The 20,481-nt window shown below is 59.6% G+C and overlaps 2 protein-coding genes across 26 annotated transcripts; one reads left to right on the top strand and one right to left on the bottom strand.

Annotated features, from left to right (window-relative positions):
* The first annotated feature begins 1,143 nt into the window (after nt 1–1,143).
* On the top strand, nt 1,144–4,358 carry TUFM (Tu translation elongation factor, mitochondrial). Its single transcript, XM_032327434.1, has 10 exons — nt 1,144–1,282; nt 1,383–1,577; nt 1,854–2,020; nt 2,191–2,295; nt 2,383–2,547; nt 2,690–2,822; nt 2,908–3,012; nt 3,129–3,280; nt 3,377–3,496; nt 3,996–4,358. The coding sequence occupies exons 1-10, from the start codon at nt 1,240–1,242 to the stop codon at nt 4,167–4,169; spliced, it is 1,359 nt and encodes a 452-aa protein (XP_032183325.1). The 5' UTR covers nt 1,144–1,239; the 3' UTR covers nt 4,170–4,358.
* Nucleotides 4,359–6,146: 1,788 nt separating this feature from the next.
* Nucleotides 6,147–18,878, bottom strand: ATXN2L (ataxin 2 like). Of its 25 annotated transcripts, none has more exons than XM_032327418.1 (24): nt 18,360–18,878; nt 16,610–16,646; nt 16,366–16,422; nt 16,210–16,281; nt 15,714–15,864; nt 14,794–14,918; nt 13,859–13,950; nt 13,244–13,444; nt 12,100–12,275; nt 11,825–11,938; nt 10,960–11,172; nt 10,800–10,871; nt 10,271–10,341; nt 9,801–10,096; nt 9,654–9,723; nt 9,029–9,175; nt 8,833–8,905; nt 8,552–8,739; nt 8,157–8,286; nt 7,949–8,070; nt 7,574–7,786; nt 7,187–7,430; nt 6,878–6,914; nt 6,147–6,765 (listed from the first exon to the last, which is right to left on the bottom strand). In XM_032327418.1, the coding sequence occupies exons 1-23, from the start codon at nt 18,656–18,658 to the stop codon at nt 6,883–6,885; spliced, it is 3,195 nt and encodes a 1,064-aa protein (XP_032183309.1). In that variant the 5' UTR covers nt 18,659–18,878; the 3' UTR covers nt 6,147–6,765; nt 6,878–6,882. The 25 variants fall into 25 exon arrangements, 23 of the variants coding, with proteins under 23 accessions (XP_032183309.1, XP_032183311.1, XP_032183317.1 ...); XM_032327420.1 differs by having other exon boundaries at nt 6,147–6,610; XM_032327426.1 differs by having other exon boundaries at nt 7,241–7,430.
* Nucleotides 18,879–20,481: the final 1,603 nt, after the last annotated feature.

The following is a 20,481-nucleotide window of genomic DNA, read 5'->3' as shown; positions in this document are numbered from 1 at the left end:
CTGGGCCCAGAGCCTCCTGAATCATCACCTCCAAGGGAGGAATTAGGGAATCTCTCTGAAACCACATGCCGTCCGCGGAATCTCCGGAGCTGATGAGTTTGGGAGAGATCAATCGGGCTTAAATTCAGCAGCTGCTGTTCTCACCCCTGGGTGACGAGACGATGGGTGTCGGAGTTGAAGGTCAGGTGCTAGCCTCGCACTCACTCATTCAGCCGACACAAGGGCCCTGCGCACTCACCGGGGGCCCCGCCCTGAGTTCGGTGCCGGGGCCCCGGCAGGGACGAGACGGACTCCGCGGCCCGTGCAGGCGCCGGAAGCCGGCCGTTACCCTCGGGCCCTCTGCATCATCTGCAGAACTGGGTGGCTGGCTGGGGCGCCGGGCGAGGGAATTAGCGCTTAGTCCGCCGCGACAGAGGCTCCAGGGGTGGACGGCAACGCTGCGCGTCCCGCAGGCTGTGCGCCAGGGGTGGGTGTTTCGGGGTCCCGGGGTGCGGGACCCGGAGGCCCCCGGCCTCCGTGCCAGCTCACGTCCTCCCGGAGCCGGACGTCAGAGTCTCCCCCGTAGGGTACCCACGACTGGGCCCGTTTCGCCGACCAGGACACAGAGGCTCCGCGCAGAGGCGGGTCGCACCGGCGCCCGCTCGCCCGGGGCTCCCAAGCCCGTCTCTCTCAGCCTGGCCGCAGGGGCCCCTCATACCTCCCGCGGCGGCTCCACGGCCGCCAGATCTCTGGCCAGACCCGCGCGGGGGTCGGACCGCACGGACGCTCCCCCGCAGGCCGCGCCGGGGCCGCAGCCTCGGCCTCCCGGAGGCCGGCCCGCTCCCTCGGAACCAGGCTTAGCCCTCCCGGCCTCGCACGCCAGGCGCAGCCCGCACGCGCCGCGCTGGGAACTACAACGCCCATGAGCCTGCGGGGCGCCGCGGCGCGACGGGACGCGCTTCGTCACTGCCCCGCGCCGCCGGAGACGGCCGCTTTGCGCCCGTCCGTCCGCGAAGCCCGAGCGCGCGCCGGAAGCCGGCTCCCTCCCTGCCCGCCCCGCGACACGCCCGCCCCTTCCGTCGGCGTCGTCGGCGCGCGCCCGGAAGTCGTACGCGGCCGTCGAGAGTGGAGGCTGGAGGGACCCCGACGTGCCCTGCGGACCGTCACTTCCGCCGGAAATGACCTCCAGCCGCCCGTGCCCTTTCCTCCTCGCACGCGAGGGCGCCGGGGCCGGGTGCGCGGGGCGCGAGGGCGACCACCATGGCGGCCGCCGCCCTGCTGCGCGCGACGCCCCTCCTGAGCGGTGAGAGGGCGGGGACGGCTGGCGGCGCGGGGCCGCGTGGGCGTCGGCGCGGGCGGCCGGCTCGGGCCCGCGCCCTGACTGCTGGCCTCTGCCCCGGCAGGTCTCGGGACCGGGCCAGCCCCGCTGCTGCGGGGCCTCCTGCGGCCGCCGCGGGCCCCGGCGCTGCCCGGCTTGTGCCGGGGGCTGGCCGCGGAGGCCAAGAAGACGTACGTGCGCGACAAGCCGCACGTGAACGTGGGCACCATCGGCCACGTGGACCACGGCAAGACCACTCTGACCGCGGCCATCACCAAGAGTAAGCGGGGGGAGGGTCGGCGGGCCGGACGGTGCGGGAAGCCCCTTCCCCGGACGGGACGGGCTCCGGCGCGCAGGAGCTGGGGAGCCCCAGGGGCCTCTTTCCGGCCTGGCTCGTGGCCTGGAAGCAGAGGCTTTGTCCTCGGCAAGTCGCAGGGCCGGACTGGGAGGCTTCGGACCCGGGTTCTCCCAGCCCCGGTCGGCCCAGTCGCGGGAGGGCCGGGTGCGGGCCGCCTCCCTCGGGACGTCCCTGCGAGGCTGCGCCCCTTCCCCGCAGTTTTAGCAGAGGGAGGGGGAGCCAGATTTAAGAGATACGAGGAGATTGACAACGCCCCCGAGGAGCGCGCCCGCGGGATCACGATCAATGCGGCCCACGTGGAGTACAGCACCGCGGCCCGCCACTACGCCCACACGGACTGCCCGGGTCATGCGGACTACGTTAAGGTGAGGACGTGCTGGCGGCCGGGCCGGGGAAGTGTGGGGTTTGTGGAGAAGTTGGGACACTCGGGGTGCACGCGTGGAGGTCGCGGAGGTCGGGGCTTGGCCGCCCGCAGGGGGTGGCGGGGAGCCGGCGAGGAAGGTCCTGGAACCCCGCTGCTTTCTGTCCTCCCCAGAATATGATCACGGGCACCGCCCCCCTCGATGGCTGCATCCTGGTGGTGGCGGCCAATGACGGCCCGATGCCCCAGACCCGAGAGCACCTGTTACTGGCCAGACAGGTACTCGGAGCCCAGGGAGGGTGGAGAGAGGAAGCGTGGGGAGCTGGTCGGCGGAGGACACCGCGTCTTCCTCCTTGCCGTCCGCAGATCGGAGTAGAGCATGTCGTGGTGTACGTGAACAAGGCGGACGCTGTCCAGGACTCCGAGATGGTGGAGCTGGTGGAGCTGGAGATCCGGGAACTGCTCACGGAGTTTGGCTACAAAGGGGAGGAGACCCCGGTCATCGTAGGCTCTGCCCTCTGTGCCCTTGAGGTGAAGGCGGGGTCCCGCAGGGGCTGTTACTGGCAGAGGATGGGGCTGGATGGGCATCCAGAGTTCTGCTCCGAGCCTGGGGAGTGTCTCTTAGTAAGAGGAGCAGAATGACAACTTCAGAGTCCTGTCACCTCCCCCGTAGCAACGTGACCCTGAGCTAGGCGTGAAGTCTGTGCAGAAGCTGCTGGATGCCGTGGACACTTACATCCCAGTACCCACCCGAGACCTGGAGAAGCCTTTCCTGCTGCCTGTGGAGTCCATTTACTCCATTCCTGGTGAGGCCCGGGTTCACGTGCACGCGTCTCTGGCTATATGGCCCGACCCAGTGTCCCTCATGTACTTCCTGTCCTTTCTTTCCAGGCCGGGGCACGGTGGTGACCGGTACACTGGAGCGTGGCATTTTGAAGAAGGGAGATGAGTGTGAGTTCCTGGGACACAGCAAGAACATTCGGTCTGTGGTGACAGGTACAGAGAAGACGCTCTGGGACCCAGGGGCTGGCTTCGGGGTCTCCCTTCGCAGATCCTTTGCGCCCTCCCTCTGCCCCAGCTCCTCCTCCCTGGTCTCGCCTCTTTCCTCCTAGGCATTGAGATGTTCCACAAGAGTCTGGAGAGGGCAGAGGCAGGCGACAACCTTGGAGCCCTGGTCCGGGGCTTGAAGCGAGAGGACCTGAGGCGTGGCCTGGTCATGGCCAAGCCCGGGTCCATCCAGCCGCACCAGAAGGTGGAGGCACAGGTGAGGGCTCCAGGTGATGGGCGGCGCGGAGCCGGACCGTGGCGTGCAGAGGCAGCGTGCCCAGCGGGCACAGCTTGACCCTCGTTGTCTCTCCAGGTGTACATCCTCAGCAAGGAGGAGGGCGGCCGCCACAAGCCTTTTGTGTCCCACTTCATGCCGGTCATGTTCTCCCTGACCTGGGACATGGCCTGCCGGGTCATCCTGCCGCCAGGGAAGGTAATGCTGGGCACAGGGAACGTGACGGGGTGGAAGAGGCCGTCTGTTCGGTGACTGGTCCCGTGAAGCTAGTGGCGGAAAGGTCTGGCTGGGTGGGTTTGGGGGAGGGAGTCTCCACCTAGTATTCCCGGGGCTGAAGTAGGGAACAAACAGCCCGTGTTAGTTCACCCACAGAAAGCTCTCCCAGAAGAGGAGTCTCCCAGTTGAGAGTTCCATCGAACACGGTGGCTCAGGAAGTTTTGTGACTAAGAAAACTGCATGACCCATGGGTTCCTTGACTTTGTTTTCAAGAGTGAGCATTAGGAGTGCCCGTCACAAGTTCTTTCCTGTCTTCACATGGGCGTGCATCTGTCCGGCAGCTGGGGTCTCCAGAAAGCATCTCCCTGTTGCGTTTCAGTGTAGTGCACGTTCATTCCTTAACTTGGAACTTTGGTAGGCAGCGAACAGGTGGACGGCTGCCCTGAGGGCCGTGCATGAACCCGCTCTTTGCCCCCGCCAGGAGCTTGCCATGCCCGGGGAGGACCTGAAGGTCAGCCTTATCTTGCGGCAGCCCATGATCTTAGAAAAAGGCCAGCGTTTCACCCTGCGCGATGGCAACCGGACCATTGGCACTGGCCTGGTCACCGAGACGCCGGCGATGACCGAGGAGGACAAGAACCTGAAGTGGAGCTGAGTCTGGACTCAACTCAGACTCCACTGAAGGCTGCACTGGCCGGCGTTGTCGCCTGCTACTGCTGCTGCCCCTCCCCAGGGCACGGGCTGCAGCCCAGCCGCGCGCCAGACTGACCCTTCCCCTGGTCAGGAGGGGCCCCGGGGCCTGCTGGGTGAGGTAGGTTCAATAAACTGTTCTGTGAATAGCGAGGGACGTTGTGTCATGTGTCCTTTGTCTAAGCTGGAGAGGATGGGGGTAGAACCGTGGAGCACCGGACGCATCCCTGTTGCTCTGTAAGACCGTTTGGAAAAGCTCCGGTCTTAAAGCGGTCAGCACTGCTCTGACAACTTGAGGAAAGCTGGTCTAGCGAAGTCGGTGTGGCTGCCTCACGAAACACTGGTTGGACCGTTGGCTGTCCTGGGGGGGAGCCTGGGGACTCCTCCCTCAGAGCAAGCATGGGTTCCGCTGCGACGCCAAAGCCCCCTCCTGTCCTCAGTGGTTTGGAAGCCCGTTCATGCCCACCTCCCCTTGTCTTAGGCTCCAGGATACCGGGAACTGTGTCACCTCTAGAACCAGCAGCCAACACTTTGTGAGGACCCTGGTTTTAATAAGTCAGTTTCTGGGCTCCACGGTGATTCCAAACACGAGAGCGAGAAGTTGCAAACCGAAGTGTGCATTTTGAACACATCCTGAGATTTAAAATCAAGGACTGTATCAGATGTGTAGGGAGTAAAATGCTGAATAGGGGTTTTAAAAACTTGAACTTGACTGGCCAGGACGCTGACCCCAAACAAAAAAAGGTGAACTTTTAGCAGGGATGAACAAGCACCCCTTTCAACCTCGCTTCCTAATAAATGAGCACACTCAGCGCCGACCAGCCATCCGGAGCGGGGAGGCTCTTAGGCCCGACCCGAGAGCTGTTCTGAGTCGGTCCAATCTGTGCCTTCAGAGCAGAGGCAGAAAAGTGGGCTCAAGAAAGGGACAGAAGAGCTTCACAACTGTCCAGCAATAGGGCAGTTTTGCTTTTACTCTCCTTAGCGTTTGAGGCGAGGCCCGGTTTTGAGAGTTTCCTAAGACCCTCTCCTGAGCCTCAGGACCAGGTCTCAGACCGGTCTCCACCTGCAAATGCACCGCACACATCCCGAGCCCAGCTGGCTTCCCCGCGGCTGCTTTCTCCATCACTGCCCCCCGGATCCAACTGCCACCCTCCAGGAGAGCTCCACAACCTTGCACGCCTGTTCCCGATGAGCAGGGCAGAAGCTGCCCCCGCCACCTCAGCATACCCACCCATTACCACGTCTTAAACCCTCACCCCTGGAGCTCTTCCCAAGTCTGTGTGACCTTCACTTTTCCTGCCCTGCTGTCTACCCATTTTCTCTGGCTTTGGTCCCAGCTCAAACATCCCCACCTAACCGCGAGTACCAGCCCCATCCCCTGGATGCCCTAAGGGGGAAACGACCTTCACTCAGGAAATGCAGTAAGAACTGCAACCGGTTTCCTTGGAAATAACCAAACGCTTCTGCGATGTGCTGTTTTACGTCCCACACGTTGTACTTTGTGCCATTTAGCCCCTGGTTCAGCTCTTGCTCCCCTAAACGAGGCTCAGCCCAGAGGTCTCCCCTCTGCTAGTGGCTTAGTCTGCAGTGCCCACCGGCACACACCTTTGTGTGCAGGCCATTGTTTCCGGGGGCCGAAACCACTCAGCAGCTTCTCGGTGCAGGGAGGTAGAAGAGACTCACGAAGTACTCACACGAGCAATAAACACCTGAAACTGCACCTGAAGGCGAGCGCGAAGTTCCCGGGACGCTGGGGGCGTGTGGCAGTGGCCGTGGCAGTGACCGGGCAGTGACCGGCACAAGCACCCTCGGGTCGACCGCCGCGCTGCCCTGCTGTCGGGCCGACCCAGGCCTCCCAACACCGGACAGCTACCGTCTCACTCGGTTCTCCAGAGGAAACCAGAGTCAGGTTAAGTTAGTTTAAAATTTTATTTTTTTTAACTTTTTTTTTTTTAATATTTTTATGTAATAAAAAGTAAAAGTCCTTGTCCAACCATCCTTGTGGGGCATCTGTCTGTCTGTCTCTCACGCAGGTCACTCAAGTTAATGGGGAAGAAAGAAACAGGGGGCCCAAGTCTGAGGTTATAAATAATAGAAAATAAAAGATCTTCCATCTCCAGCGGGGGATAGACCAGGACGGGCGGGCAAGACGGGGCGGGGAGGGGCAGGGGCAGAGCAGGAACCCCCCACCCCCGCTGGACCCTGGCCCTGCCCACTCCGAGGCCCCTCCCCTTCAAGGTGCTTGGCAGGAGTTCCCCAGCTCCCCCGGGGGAAAGGGGGGATGGGGGGGGCTGGGACTGGTCCGAGCTGCTGGGGGAAGAGACATAGGTCACTCTTCCCTCCACTCATGGAGGTCTCAGGTCGCGGCCAGGACAATCTTCAGTTCCCCGGGGGTTGGAAGGGGAGCTGCTGGGAGGGATGAGACTGAACTGGTCGGAGGGGAAAGAGAAGAGAGCAGGAGCATTAGAACCCGAGCAGCCGTCCCTCCGTCCAGTGCCGTCCGGTCTGGGGTGTGGGGGAGCGTCTGGGTAGGAGCGGCCTCCTCAAGGTGTCTCATGGGGCTGTCAGAAGCACAGATCAATCGCTGTTTCCCAGTGAGCCAGAGCCCTTGCTCGTGCGCCCAGCTCAGCCCCCCACACCCCAGCCTGGCCCTGTCTGCTGCGCTGACCTTACCTCGGCTAAGTCAGGAGACAGTCGGGGTCACTGAGAGCTGGGGAGGCAGTGGGGAGGGGGGCTGCTGGATCACAACTGAGCGAGGACGGAGGGAAGCAATGGACAGAGCCAGGAGCAAGCCCCCCGCGGCGGCGGCTGTGGCTTCTGCCCACCCTACATACTTCACAGACAGGTGCAGGTCGGCGGGCGCCCTGGGGGCCGGCCCTGCCTCCACGACCCCTCACTCCCCTCCCAGAACCCGAGCATCCTGCCCCACCGGCAGCCCGTCGGCTCTTCCATGCCACATGCCCCCAGCTAACGAGAACTCACGAATCCTGTCATCGGGTCCTCCTGGAAATCCAGGCGCCTGGCCAGGCTGCTCACCTTGGGGGTGTCCGATGTAGGGGTAGGGTGAGGGTGTGGAAGCTGAGAGTGCAGGCACCCCACTCTGGGGCACCGCGCCTTGGGGGGGGCCCCCATGGCTCTGGGGTGGGTGCAGCAGCATCACCTGGGGCGGGTGGGGAGCCCCAGGGTGAGGGGGCGGGGCTGCTGTGATTCCAGTTTGGACATGGGCCTGCGACGAATAAAAGACAACCGTGAGCACCCCAGAAGCTAGACGTGGGCTCCGAGAATCCCAGTGTGAGGAGCACTCAGGAAGGAGCACCAAGGAGTCAGAAAACAGGACAGCCCCAGGAAGCAGGTCCCTCGGGTTCTTACCTGGGTAACGTGGGCCATGTTGGTGAAGCCGTGGGGCAGCTGCTGGTGGGCATGGATGGCATACACAGCGGCTGGCTGGGGGAAGCTGCTCTGAGGGGACTGGGCAGAAGGTCCCGGTGGCAGAGAAGGCGGCGTGCCTGTCAGGGCCCCTGGGTGGTACAGATTCTGCTGTGGCTGTCCACTGCCCAGGTGTGGGGCCTGCCCCGCCTGGTGCTGTCAGGGGAAGAGGAAGGGTGAGTGCCACCCCAGTCCTCAGGGACCAGGCCTACCACCCACTGAGCCCGGTCCTCTCCCACTGGGGAACGACCCAACTCTATCCCCCTCTTGCAGCCACCCGTTCCTGCCCCGACCGCTCAGCTCTCCCATGGCAGGCACCTGGACGGGACTGGGGGCCGCATGCTGCGACTGCGGCTGGCTCCCAGTAGGCGTGGTGGCCGGCTGCGGCTGGTGGGCATGGAGCTGCGTGGCGTGGTGTGGATAGGACTGGTGAACAGTGGCTACAGCGGGAAAGAGGGACAATCAGTGCTAAGCACACCAGACAGGGCTAAGGAGCAAGGTCTGAGGAGGAGGACACAGAACTCACCATAGAGGGCTTGGGGGGTGGGCTGCTCTGCAGAAGGGTACTGAGGGGTGGAGGACGACACGATGGCCTGGGGATGGCTCCCCGACGTCAGCATGCGTGGGTTGCTCTGAAGCATGGGGGCAAACACCGGCTGGGGGGGCAAGGAGAGAGGTGGTCGGACATCCTGGTGCCTGAGAACCCGTGCACAGCACTACGCTGTCCTTGTCACAACCCCCCGGTCTCCCGGTCACGACGACCCCAGCCAGCAGATGCCATGTGATCTCTGCTTCAGATGACAGCGGTGCCTTGCTACAGGTCCTACCAGAGCCAGGACAGACGCCTGAGTCTGGGTGATGAACACAGGGGAGCCTCCACTCTGTCCTCCAGCCCCCAACACCAGCCTCCGCCTCAGGTACCTGCGAGGGGTAGTGGGCCATGGGCTGCATCATGGCGGGCTGGCCGGGGAACTGCTGCGGGGTGTAGGGGATGTAGGAAGAGTACGGCGTGGCAGCCACCAGAGGTGGGCCGGCGGCGGCAGCGGCCTGCATCATCGGAGGGGCTGAGGCTGGCTGGTGTTGGTCCGAGCGCTGGGGGGGCAGGGAGCCTGGCGTGTGAGGGGAAAAGGACCGAGCTCAAGCTCCATCTGCCAGGACGCAACCAGGCAGCTCTGCTGACCAGCCCCGCCAGCTCTGCTCACCTTTTGCTCCCCGGTATTTGCCCTGCTGTCCGGGCACAGAATTGGATACAGGGTACGGATACATCTGAGGGGCCTAAGGATGAGAACACAGACCAAGCTGAACAGCTAGCTCACAAAGAACCAGAACAGGCCGGACCTGGTCCTCAGCCGCTCAGCCCAGCCTCGTCGCCCGGGGCCGCTCAGCCCCTGCTCTCACCTGGACAGCCGGTCCCATATGGATCTGAGGTATGTAGGAAATGTACTGGGGGCTGTAGAGCCCACTCTGGCCTGCTGTCAGCACCGGGATGGAGGGAGTAGAATGAGTCCGGGGCCCCGGAGAAGTGGGGGTACTGGTGGATTTATTCTGTAAGAGACAAGGTGGGGACGCGCACGTCTGGCTTCTGTGCGCCTCTCCTGTGCCTGGGAGGGCAACACAGCAGCGCGCCGCCTGCCACACACGCTCTCCCCAGCGTCCTGGTGAAGCCTTCCGCTGGAGCCCCTGGGACAGGTACTCACCAATTTTAGGTAAGGAAACCAAGACAGAAAAGTGAAATGGCTTGACCGTGATCAGCAAGCTTTTTTTAAGTACAGGAGTTCAAGCCAAATCGGGGGCCTGAATGAATCCCGTGCTCACAACGACCCCAACATATGTTCCCCAAGCTGAATGCTAAACCTCAGGGAGAAACAGGTAACACTCACCAGACACACCACGACCCCTCACCCCCAAGGGACACCTGTCCTCCCCAGAGCGGGCCAACAGCCAGAGAGCCTCCCTGTGCTCGGTCACCCCACTTGCAAGCCTCCCTCGGGGAAACCAGCCCTCACTGCCCGCCCCGTCTCACCACAGACAGCAGAGGCTTTGTGGGATTGAACTCCTTGGCGTTGGGGTTCAGTGTTGACTTCTTCACTTGTCTGAGGGAGAAAAAGAAAGTCAGTCCTCGTGGCCTGCTCCCTCCCCACCGGACACCCCCCGCTCCCCACCGACTCACTCGGCGACGGGGCCCTCATCCTTGTCCTCTCCCTTGAGGAGGCCCACCGGGGGGCTGCCCGTTTGGCTTGGGCAAGGTGGCGGGGGCGGCTCGGGGCCCTCCGTGCCCCCCGCCGGCGGCAGTGGCGGCTTGTCTTCCTTGTCTGACGCGGACTCTGTCTTCGAGGGGACTGGGGACCCCACGGGCTCCGAAGTCAACAGACCGCCAACCTCCTCCTCTCTTCCTTTGGCCTCCTCCTTTACGACCCGCGGAGGAAACGGATCCAGGCCGGAGTCAGGGGAGCCGCCGGGCTGCAGCTGGCAGGAGAGCGGAGCAGCCGGTCCCCGAGGGTCCGAGCCGGGCCCGGCCTCCCTTCTCGCGTCCGTGCTCACTCATCTCTTCAAACCCGCCGGGCCCAGGCCTGCGCTGCTGCTTAAGCCCCTCACCCCTCTTCATCCGAACGCGCTAGCTCACGCCCAGACTCCACTCACCTTAAACTGGGCCCCAAATTTCCTCAGTTCTTCCAGTTGAAAGCGTTTCTGTTCGTTCTGAAGGCCAGGAACTATAAGAAACAGGGAAAAAAGGAGGAAACACACTTTCTTACAAAGTGGTGGCTACCATGCCAGCACCCCAAATGACAAAGGGGGAGAGAAAAAGCTCTTAAGAATCCTACAGAACTAAAATTACACAACTGACAAGGCACGGTTTCGGAACCCCCACAATTCTTATTACTAATTACTAAGTGCTCCCCTCATCAAAAGGACGTCACACCTCAGAAAAACAAAAACAAAAGAAAGGGGGTGCCTGGGTGGCTCAGTCAGTTAACCATCTGCTTTTGGCTCAGGTCATGATTTCGGGGTCCTGGGACCGAGTGCCCACTGGGCTCCCTGCTGAGCTAGCAGGGAACCTGCTTCTCCCTTTTCCCCTCTGCTCCCCATTTATACCTACTCTGTCAAATAAATAAAATCTTAAATAAAACAACAAAAACCCAACAACACCGCCCCCCCAACCAATTCTCACCTTTCCCAGCTATCCGGGACAGCTCCTGGGACTCCAGAGTTCTCCCAGGTTCCTTGGCTGGAAGTTCTTTTACTGAGCAAGAAGAGACATGTGCCTGAAGGTCTTCTGTCCAGAACCACACTTCATATTGTCCACAAGCCCTCAAACACCTGGCTCTTACCATCTGTGGGGGCCAATGAGATCTTTGGAGAAGCAGGGGAAATGGAGCCTACTGCAGGATCCACAACCGATGATGTCACAGGGACGGAAGCTGAAGAGGTCGGTACTGCTGAGCCCGTGGGGGCATCAGGACAGGAAGCGGAGACTGGGGCAGGAGCAGCCGACTTGGGAGAGCGCGGGGGGTACATCCGGCCCACTGGAAGGAAAGGGAAAGCTGTGCGATGGTTACTGCTGTTCGGTGAGGAAGAGGCACAGGGAACCCACTAGAAAGACCGAGGAAAGTTTACCCCCTTTCTTACATGCAAGGTCACAAACCTACGTGCCCAAAAAGGCAGGTAACACAGGCGGGTAAGATGCGTTCCCGGGCAGCACAGAAGGCCGGAATGTTTACAGAGGTGCCCACGACATGGGCCAGCAAACTAGCGTTCTGCTGCAAGACACACTCAGTGCTTGCAGAACTTTCTCTATTTCCAAAGAAACTGGGAATTTTCTATGCCTCCTGTTTCAAAACGTTGACAACTAAAAAGTTGCTCTTTTTTTTGTTTTGGAAGTAAGCTCTGCGCCCAATGTGGGGCTTGAACTCACGACCTGAAGATCTAGAGTCACCTACTCCACAGACTGAGCCCACCGGGCGCCCTGATTACTAACAAACAAAAGACACGCGCCGGCCAACACAAGCCAGGGACAGCTGCGCGGGCACTGCTACGCCGAGGGAAGCAAGTTCTTCCCTTAAAAGCATAAATCCAACCAACCCCCCAAACCTCTCTTTTATTTTAAAACGGTCTCCCATCCCAGCACTCCAACAACTGACACTGACAGTTCCCCTCGAGTTTCTATTTCTCCATAGAACACTGCGGGAATTTTACCTGCAGGAGGCGGCGCAACAGAAGCTTCTCCAGAAGGCCTACTGCTGGGTGAAGACAGAGTCTTGGCACCACCTCTCAGGGGCCGCTGTGCCTTAGGGGACATGCGGGAAGGGCCTAATTTTTTTTTTTTAAGATGGGAAAGAAGAGGCAGAGTATCTGCTATTACATTATCACCAACGCGTCCCCCTTCCAGACCGCCCATCCTTCCCACGATCCTTCCCGCTTCCTTCCTACCCTCTTCCCTGCCCCCAACGAAAGCCCGCTTCAGAACTCACCTCCATTGATACCACGCGTCTCAGAACCCGGGCCGGGGCTGCTACTGTCAAGGTGGTGAGGGCCACGAGGTGGCAAAGAGCTAAGGCCAGGCCGGCCACCCCGGGAACTACTGCATCGAACTCCTCCCCGGGGACCTTCCCGAACTCGCTGGGGTAGAGGGATGTACTTTCCCTCCCTAGGGGGAGAGTTCAAGTAAGGTCAGTTAGTCATAGAACCCACACATTTTGGAAAAATGAAGCCTTTCCTTCTAAAGTGCATGTACATGCACACACAGGCACGGACGCACGGACGGACACACGGACACACACACACACACACACACACACACACACACACACGCTCCAGCTCTCTGCACTATCCCCACATTAAGATCTATTCTGGTTAAATGTTCTGTAGTTAGAGGCTTATGACCTTTTGTGTCAATCCTGACCTGACCAACCTGGTCAAAGTTTTACAATTCTACCACTCCTGACCTATGAGAGGAGGAGTATCATGTGGTAGTTCAAGGTATAGCTTTTACATGTCACTAAATACTGGGTATGCTTTTTGGTTTTTTTGTTTTTTTAAAAAAGATTTTATTTATTTGACAGAGATCACAAGTAGACAGAGAGACGGGTAGAGAGAGAGGGGGAAGCAGGCTTCCCACCAAGCAGGAGCCTGGGATCATGACCTGAGCTGAAGGCAGAGGCTTTAACCCACTGAGCCACCCAGGGGCCCCTAATTTTGTTTTTATAAAGGGAGAAATGAAGGCATACTTATGGATGAATACACAGAAGAAAAGAAGACTATCAAAACTCAAAAAAAAATTTTTCTACCATAGGCTTTAGCTTTGTTACCTTAGACAAACTATTTATCTGCTCTAAGCCTCAGTTCTTAAACCTGAAAATTGGGAATAACTCTGTGCCAACCTACATTTACATGGCCATGAAGGTTAAACAGGAGTGTACAAGGCTCTTGGCCCAAGCCCTGGCCTGTACACAGCCCCGACAGAGCAGGCCGCCCTCAGCAATCACCGTGCCGCCAAGCCGGGGCTCTCCCGCCCCGAGCCCTGCCGCTGCACCGCGTGCCCAGCAATCACCGTGCCGCCAAGCCGGGGCTCTCCCGCCCCGAGCCCTGCCGCCGCACCGCGCGCCCAGCAATCACCGTGCCGCCAAGCCGGGGCTCTCCCGGCCCGAGCCCTGCCGCTGCACCGCGCTGTGCTTCTCCTCCTCCGTGCGCCCGTCGTCATTCTCCATGGCAATCCGCAGGCGGTACTGGGGGCTCGATTCAATCTCCCGAGCCAACTGGGCTGCACGCAGCTCCCGCTGACGAAACTCTTCTGAGTTGTCCTTCTCCAAGGGCACCCTGAAAGGACCACCACAGACCACCACCCCCATGCCAGGGGACAAGAAAAGAAAAAGGAGAAGCATCTTTGAGTCCCACCAGCAGCGCAGGCGTGCGGATGTTTAGCCTCGTCAACAACTTAGCGTGCATGTAACGGGCAATCTGTGAGGCTCACGTCGGGCAACAAGGCCCATGTCTGAACCAGGGCACTTCTACTCGCATGTAAGTATGTTTTAAGTTCTAGAGGAAAAGAATGGGCGAGTGGACGAGAAAGCAGCTAATCCTCCCCATGAGACGGCCTGGTACTTTGAGGGGACAATGACAAAGGCCGACCAGAAGTGGGGAGAGGGCGACCCGGACTCCCAGCAAAGCGGGAACACATGCCACAGCCCCGTGCCTCAAACTACACCCTCTGCGAAGTACCAAGAGACTCACGTGTACGAAGAAAGACTGCTGTCATACGTGGTCTTCACACCATAGTTCTCCTCGTTGAACCTGAACATTTCGTTGGGGTCCCAGCCGTTGGACTAGGGAGGGAGGAAGGGGAAGGTCTTACAGCGCGGTAAGGGAAGCAGCAATGACCCGGCGTCCTCCCCCACAAGCTGAAAAACACACAAATCTGCCCAAACCCAGAGTGGAAACGAAGAACAAGGGGGGCAGAAACACGAACTAATCCTTCCGACTGCGGCACGGACTGGCAGCCACTCGTAACACCAAAGTCTTAAGACCTGAGGAGTCCATTTACAGGTGTATGTTCTAGAAAATGTTGGTATATATTACAAGGGGACATAGTCTAAAGTTCAGTAAGGCACTATTTTTAATAGCAAAATAATGGTAACAAATACCTATCAATGAGGAAAAGGATAAATACATTTTACTGTTACTTATAAACCCATATATATATGTACAACTTGACAAAACAGGTGAAAGCAATGACTGGATCTATATACCAATATGAAAAAAAATCAAAAACAAGAATCAGGGAAGGTAAAATTCTTGTGCAAGTTAAATACACCACAATACTGCATTAACTCATGAGAAAACTTAAATGTTTCAAAGTCCTTGTTTTGGGAAGGACATGGGTCTACTACACAATCCACAATCTTGTCTATGCTTTGTTAAACTGAAGGGGAAAAAGTCTTGAAGCAAATGTTAATAGCTGTCAATTGCAGATAGTGGGAAAATAGGTATTTTTGTTTTGTTCTTTTCTGTAGCTTTTCATTTGGAGTCGGACAGCCATCAACAGGCCATAGTAAAAAATCCTTTTCCCCGCTCCCCAGAAGCAACTCCTGTTTCCAAGAGAGACATCTCGGTCAGCGACCCGCACTCGGGCAGCAGCACGCCCGGCTCTCAGAGAAGGGGGGCCGTACCATGTCCGATTCCAGGTCATAGTCATCGCTGTTGCTGTCGCCCCCTTCCCAGCGCTGAAGCACCTTCTCTTTGTGCTCCCCGTTCACCTTCGAGTTCATGGCAATGGCTGAATCAGTGAACTTATCTGTGGGGGAGTTGAAGATCAGGAGTCGGCGGATTATTCCACAGCCTCTTCCAGCATCCCCACCCCCAGTAAGTAGTTGGGGAGCAAAGGAAAATGTGGGTCAGGGTGGTGGAGGGGTAGCGTGCGGTGGTACAGCACGAGAACCTCATCTTAACACTGCAAGAAGACTAGGGCGCCTGGCTGGCTCAGTGGGTTAAGCGACTGCTTTCAGCTCGGGTCATGATCTCAGGGTCCTGGGATCGAGTCCCAGGCTTGGGCTCCCTGCTCCATGGGGAGTCTGCTTCGCCCTGACCTTCTCCCCTCTCACGGTCTCTCTCTCATAAATAAATAAAATCTTAAAAAAAAAAAAAAAAAAAAAAAAAAAAGAGTTCAAGAGGACAAAGGAGTTGAAAGCGAAGCAACGGACACCTGAAGGATCACCACACAGGCCAGACTTCGTCCTACTGTATCTGAGACGTCAAGACATATTCTCAAGAAGAAAAACCTAGGTATGTGGGTGGCTCAGTCGGTAAAGCGTCTGCCTTCAGCTCAGGTCACGTTATCAGGGTCCTGGTACTGAGTCCCAAATCAGGCTCCCTGCTCAGCAGGGAGTCTGGTTCTCCCTCTACCCCTCCCCTTGCTCATATGATCTAATACTCTTGTTCACTCAAATAAAAAAAGAAAAGAAAAGAAGAGAGGAGAAAAACACAGCTCGCCTCCTCAGAAAAAAAAGATGGTAAAGGGGGAAGGAAACACTCCAGTCCTCACGTAAGTGCTCTGCGCCCTCTAGTCTGACAGAAAGACCCAATACGATACCTTTAGTAGCATAATTGAAGTCAACATTTCGGAAGTGGACGAGCATGACATCGCTTGGCTTAAACACCATGGTGTCCACAATGTCTTCCCGACGAGGGCCACCTGCTGGCTCAGATGCTTTCCGGTGTACAGCGTCTACTGCTAATTCAAACTAGAAAAGTCCCATTTCCAAACAGTAAAGGGTCAGTATCAAGAAACGTGATGGTAAAGAGATAGGACTATTTTTCCTTTACCCTTTCTAACCTCATCCCAACACCACACTGGCACACAGTCTTCTCAGTATCAGCCCAGGACTAAGAATTTTAATGTTAAAGTATTCAGCCTTCCAGTCCCAACCCACATTTCTTACTGCTTCTAGCGCTACTCTGAGACAGGCCTAGAGAAGTGAGTAACACGACGCTGCCCAACACCACTCAGCGCACAGCTCCGATTAGCCTATCTCATTCTCCTCCCCGTTCGTGAAATTCCAAAGCCCAGCTAATTTGAGTGCGCTGACCTTGGAGCTCAGAGTCTTGAAGATACCTTCGTAGGTGGTGCCATTCTTCACCCTCACATCACAGGTGGAGCCCTGAAGAGTGGGGAGAAGGAAGAGTCTCCAGCAAACTGGTGCATTACAGTCCTCAAACCAACTAGGGGTTAGATACCCACTTACCACAACAGCTGTAAGAAAATGCAGCATTCTGGAATTGTTGTAGACACCCTCGAACACCTACCAACAACACAGAATTGAACAGCCAGTCAACAGATCACCCTCCTTCTGAATACCCACACTCCAGTCACCCACTCTGCACGTGCTGGGTCCCTACTCTTCTAAGCCCCACTGACTACTTGTGCACATGATCTGTCTTGTATGCTACATGGACCTCTGTGCTTTGAGGGTGGGGAGTGGCACTCACCGGAGACTGTGGGGGTCCCTTTCCTGTGCTCTGTCCCCTATGAGAAAGAAAACAAGAAACTAATTAAACACATTTAAAAAAAATTTATTCATTTGACAGACATAGATCACAAACAAGTAGGCAGAGAGGCAGGCAGAGGGGGCAGGCTTGCCACCAAGAAGAGAGCCCGATGTAGGGCTCGATCCCAGGACCCTGGGGCCATGACCTGAGTCATGAAGGCAGAGTCTTTAACCCACTGAGCCACGCCGGCGCCCCAGTTAAACACATTCTATCCCTCTTAAACACAGTCATTTCAAAGCACTTGGTATTCTAGAACCACATACCCTGTGAAGACGGCTGATTTAGACTACAAGCCACTTATCGACACGATTTCCAACTCCCGCCTTCCAGAAGAGCGGTCTAGACTGTGAAAGCCAATGAACCCATTTCCACCAAGCGCTCCGGAAGCAGAGCTCACTCAACAGCGGCGGTCAATCCGACACAACGCTCTCACGGTCTCCGAGGGGCCAGGGCCCCGTGCTTCCGAGAGAGAACGCTCCGGTGGTCGTTGGCCAACAAACCGCCCTCGACAGGGCGGCGAGGGCCGCGGGAGCGCCGGCTGGGAAGCGCGCAGCTCGGGCACACGACCTCTCACGAAAAGACCACCACTTCCCCAGCCTTCCGCCCCGAACTCCGCGAGGAGGCCGCTCCCTCTACAACCCTCCCTCTCGGCCTTTTCAAATCGTTCAATGCTACCCACTCCGCCAGGGGTCCCCGATCGCCCGCTGCCCAGCTCCTCGCCGGCTGATGTAACCGTCGGTTGAGCAGGGCGATGAGGGGGCCGTTGGCGGGGCCGGGGGACAGCGCAGCCGCAAAAGCCATCCGCCGGGAGGCCTCGCCCGGTCTGCGCTTGCGCGGTCCAGCCCAAGGGCTCCGAGTCCCCCCCCCCGCGGCCGGAACGCACTGCGCCTGCGTGCACCGCCGCTCTCAATTCCACGAAGCCGCGCACAGACGGCACCGAGCGGGGTGCCCGGCACTCATCCACCGACTCCAGGCGAGCCCCTCCACGCGCACTCCCAAGCCCTGCGCTGCAGGTTACCCGCGGCTCCCGAATGCCCGGGTCGTGAGACAGAGCATCCGCGCGCACGTACGGGGAGCGCGCGCGCCGGAGGTCCCCGGCCCGCAGTCCTCCCGGCCGTCCCTCCTTCCGTCCCCCCGCCCCCCGCGCTCCCCTCCTACTGGCCAGAGCGGGGAGGAGGCGGCGGCCGCCCGCTCCCAAGTCCCTCCCTCCCCATTGGCCAAACTGTGGGCCGCGCGCCCCCCTCCATTGGCTGCGGCCGGGGACCCCTTCCCGCCGCGGACTCCCCATTGGCTGCAGCCGGGGACCGCGAGACCCTTCGCGGTAATGGAGCCGGGGACCCCGAGCCTCGCCGCCCCCCCAAGCCCTCGTTCTGACGGCGCTGGCGGGATGCGCCCCGCCTGCCCGCAAGGCCGGAGCCCCGAGGCCCGACGAGGCGCTGAGAGCGGGGCACGGCCCGCAGAGGCCCCGGTGGCAGCCCAGGGACCCTTTCCCTCTGACCTGTTCGGACGAGCGGGGGCCCGGCCCCAGCCTCACGGGAGCTCCCCGCTCGTCCCGGCGCCCCGCAGAGGTGGCCGGGCTAGGTTCCCGCCTCGCGCGGCGTCCCCGGGTCCCGCGCCGCCCCGGGTCCCGCGCCGCCCCGCGCCGCCCCGCAGCCTCGGCTCCAGCGCCCGGAAACCCGCCCCTCCTCACCTGGCGCTGCCGACAGCCGCAGCCCCCGGCCTCTCCTGATGCTGCTGCGGCGGCGGGGGCTGCGGCGCCACGATGCCCTCGGCTCCCCGGCGGAGCCCGCTCCCGGCGGCGGCTGCAGGCCCCAGGCAGGGCGAAGCGGCCGCGGGAGGCCCTGCGGGAGCCGAGCTGGAGGCCAGGGGCCCCGGGAGGCCGCCGTTGGGAGGGCTGGCGCCCCCGGGAGGCCGGCGGGCCGCGGCCTGTGGCGTGGGGGGCGGCTGCTGGGGCTGGGAGGTCTGTTGTGGCGGCTGAGGCTTCAACATGATGGCAGCGTCCGGAAGGGGAGTCGGGGGGCGGGAGGGAGAGAGGAGGCCGCGGCGAGGCGCCCGCGGGAGGGCGCGGGCAGCGAGGGCGCCCGGGAGGCCGCGGACCCGCCGTTGGCGGGCGGGGGGCAGCCCCGCGAGGTCGGGGGTGGAGAGAGAAGACCGCGGCGCGAGGCAGCGCCGCGAGGCGGAAGGGGAGGGGGTCTCGCGGCCGGAGGAAAGCGAGAGGGCGCGAGCCGGCCTGGCGCGCGTGCGCGTCGCCGGGGAAAGGGGAGGGGGAGGCGCGCGCGGGCGGGAGCTCCCGACGGGGGAGGGGCAGGGCGGGGGGAGCGGCGGCGCGAGATGTCCGCGCGCGCCGGGGCGGTTGGCGCCGCGCAGGAGAGGCGAGCAGGAGAAGAGGCGAGTCTCGCGCCCCTAGCCCTGGGCGGGGAGAAGGAGCAGCGCGGGCGCTCACGCGCGCCGAGGATTTAGGGTCTCTGGGTCTCCAGCAGCCCTAGAGGTGGGCGGCCGCTGTCGCCTCACAATGAGCGTGTGAAGCGCTGGGGGCGGAGCCCAAGTAGCCGCGAGGAAGGAAGAGCCGGCCGCCCCGCCCCCGCCGGTGGCGTAGCGCCGGGATACCTCCGCAGTCGTGTGAGATGTCACCACGTAGCGTGCGGTTCTTCCGCCATTTAGGCGCCCGTGGGCGGAGTCTGAGTGCAAAGAAATCCCGGCTCTAAACACGCGACTGCGCCTCTTGGTCTTCTGGCAGGTTTCGGGAGTCGCTCCTGTTGACCTTGTGTGCTTCGGAGGAAAGACTGATGGACGTTAAAGTTCCCGGTTTGAAACTCAGCATGTTGCAGATGAGTCTGTGCTAAATCCGAAATCATTGTAAGCCTCAGTGGTTTCTCCATGCCCTAGGATGAACCCTAAACTGTGGTCACAAAGAAACTGAAGACAAAGTACCTAAGGTCTGATTGAAAATTCTTCAGCTCTGCCACGAAGCCAGCCTTCACTCATTCAAAATCAGTTGGGCATTAGGGCATGAAGCTAGATGCAATGGACACGACCGTAATTCAACCTCTTCCTGCCCTCCCCAGGTTCCAGCTAGTGGCAGGCTCAGACGATTAGATGAGATTAGGTCACCACAGGGCACCATGAGAGCGGATAGGAGAGACCCCGAATCCAGCGCTGGGTGGTGAATTTCTAGGCGGGGGACGTGACAAATTAGGAGAACGTCAGCGTGCCAGAAGTATAAAAGTGGTTGGAATAAATGAGACTGGAGAGGTAAGGACCCTGGGACTTGATTTTAGAGAGACTTGGACATTGTCCTCTAAGTCCTGGGGAGTCTTTCGCTGACAACAAAGAGGTCAGATTTGCATTTTTAGAGATTACTCTGCGGTGAGAAGGGAGTAGAGCAGTGATGAGTCTGTGTTCTTGATCACAGTGAAACTTCCAATAGCTCAGTCTCCCTTGGCTCCAGGCATTAGCATTGGAACCCTTCCCAAACCTCTACCACAAACCCGTACATACGTAGGTCTTACTTTAGAGGAAGTATTCCTTCAATCCTCTCTCACTCCAGGCTTCTATGCTCCTTTTAGGTTTGGCCCGAAAATTTACCCCCACCTCATTCTAAGAGCTCATTTAATTCTTTCTTCTTGCTTCTGTCAGCTCCCTGTGGGTTGGGATCTCACCGTTACTGTTCCAGCAGTACCTAGCACAATGCGGGTAGTCAATTAAATCCTTGTGACAGGGGGTGCCTGGGTGGCTCAGTGGGTTAAGCCGCTGCCTTCGGTTCAGGTCATGATCTCAGGGTCCTGGGATCGAGTCCCACATAGGGCTCTCTG

This window comes from Mustela erminea, chromosome 20 (assembly GCF_009829155.1).
Source record: "Mustela erminea isolate mMusErm1 chromosome 20, mMusErm1.Pri, whole genome shotgun sequence".
Lineage (NCBI taxonomy): Eukaryota > Metazoa > Chordata > Mammalia > Carnivora > Mustelidae > Mustela > Mustela erminea.
The sequence above is the reverse complement of the archived record's forward strand: the minus strand, read 5'-3'. Positions and strand labels throughout refer to the sequence as shown.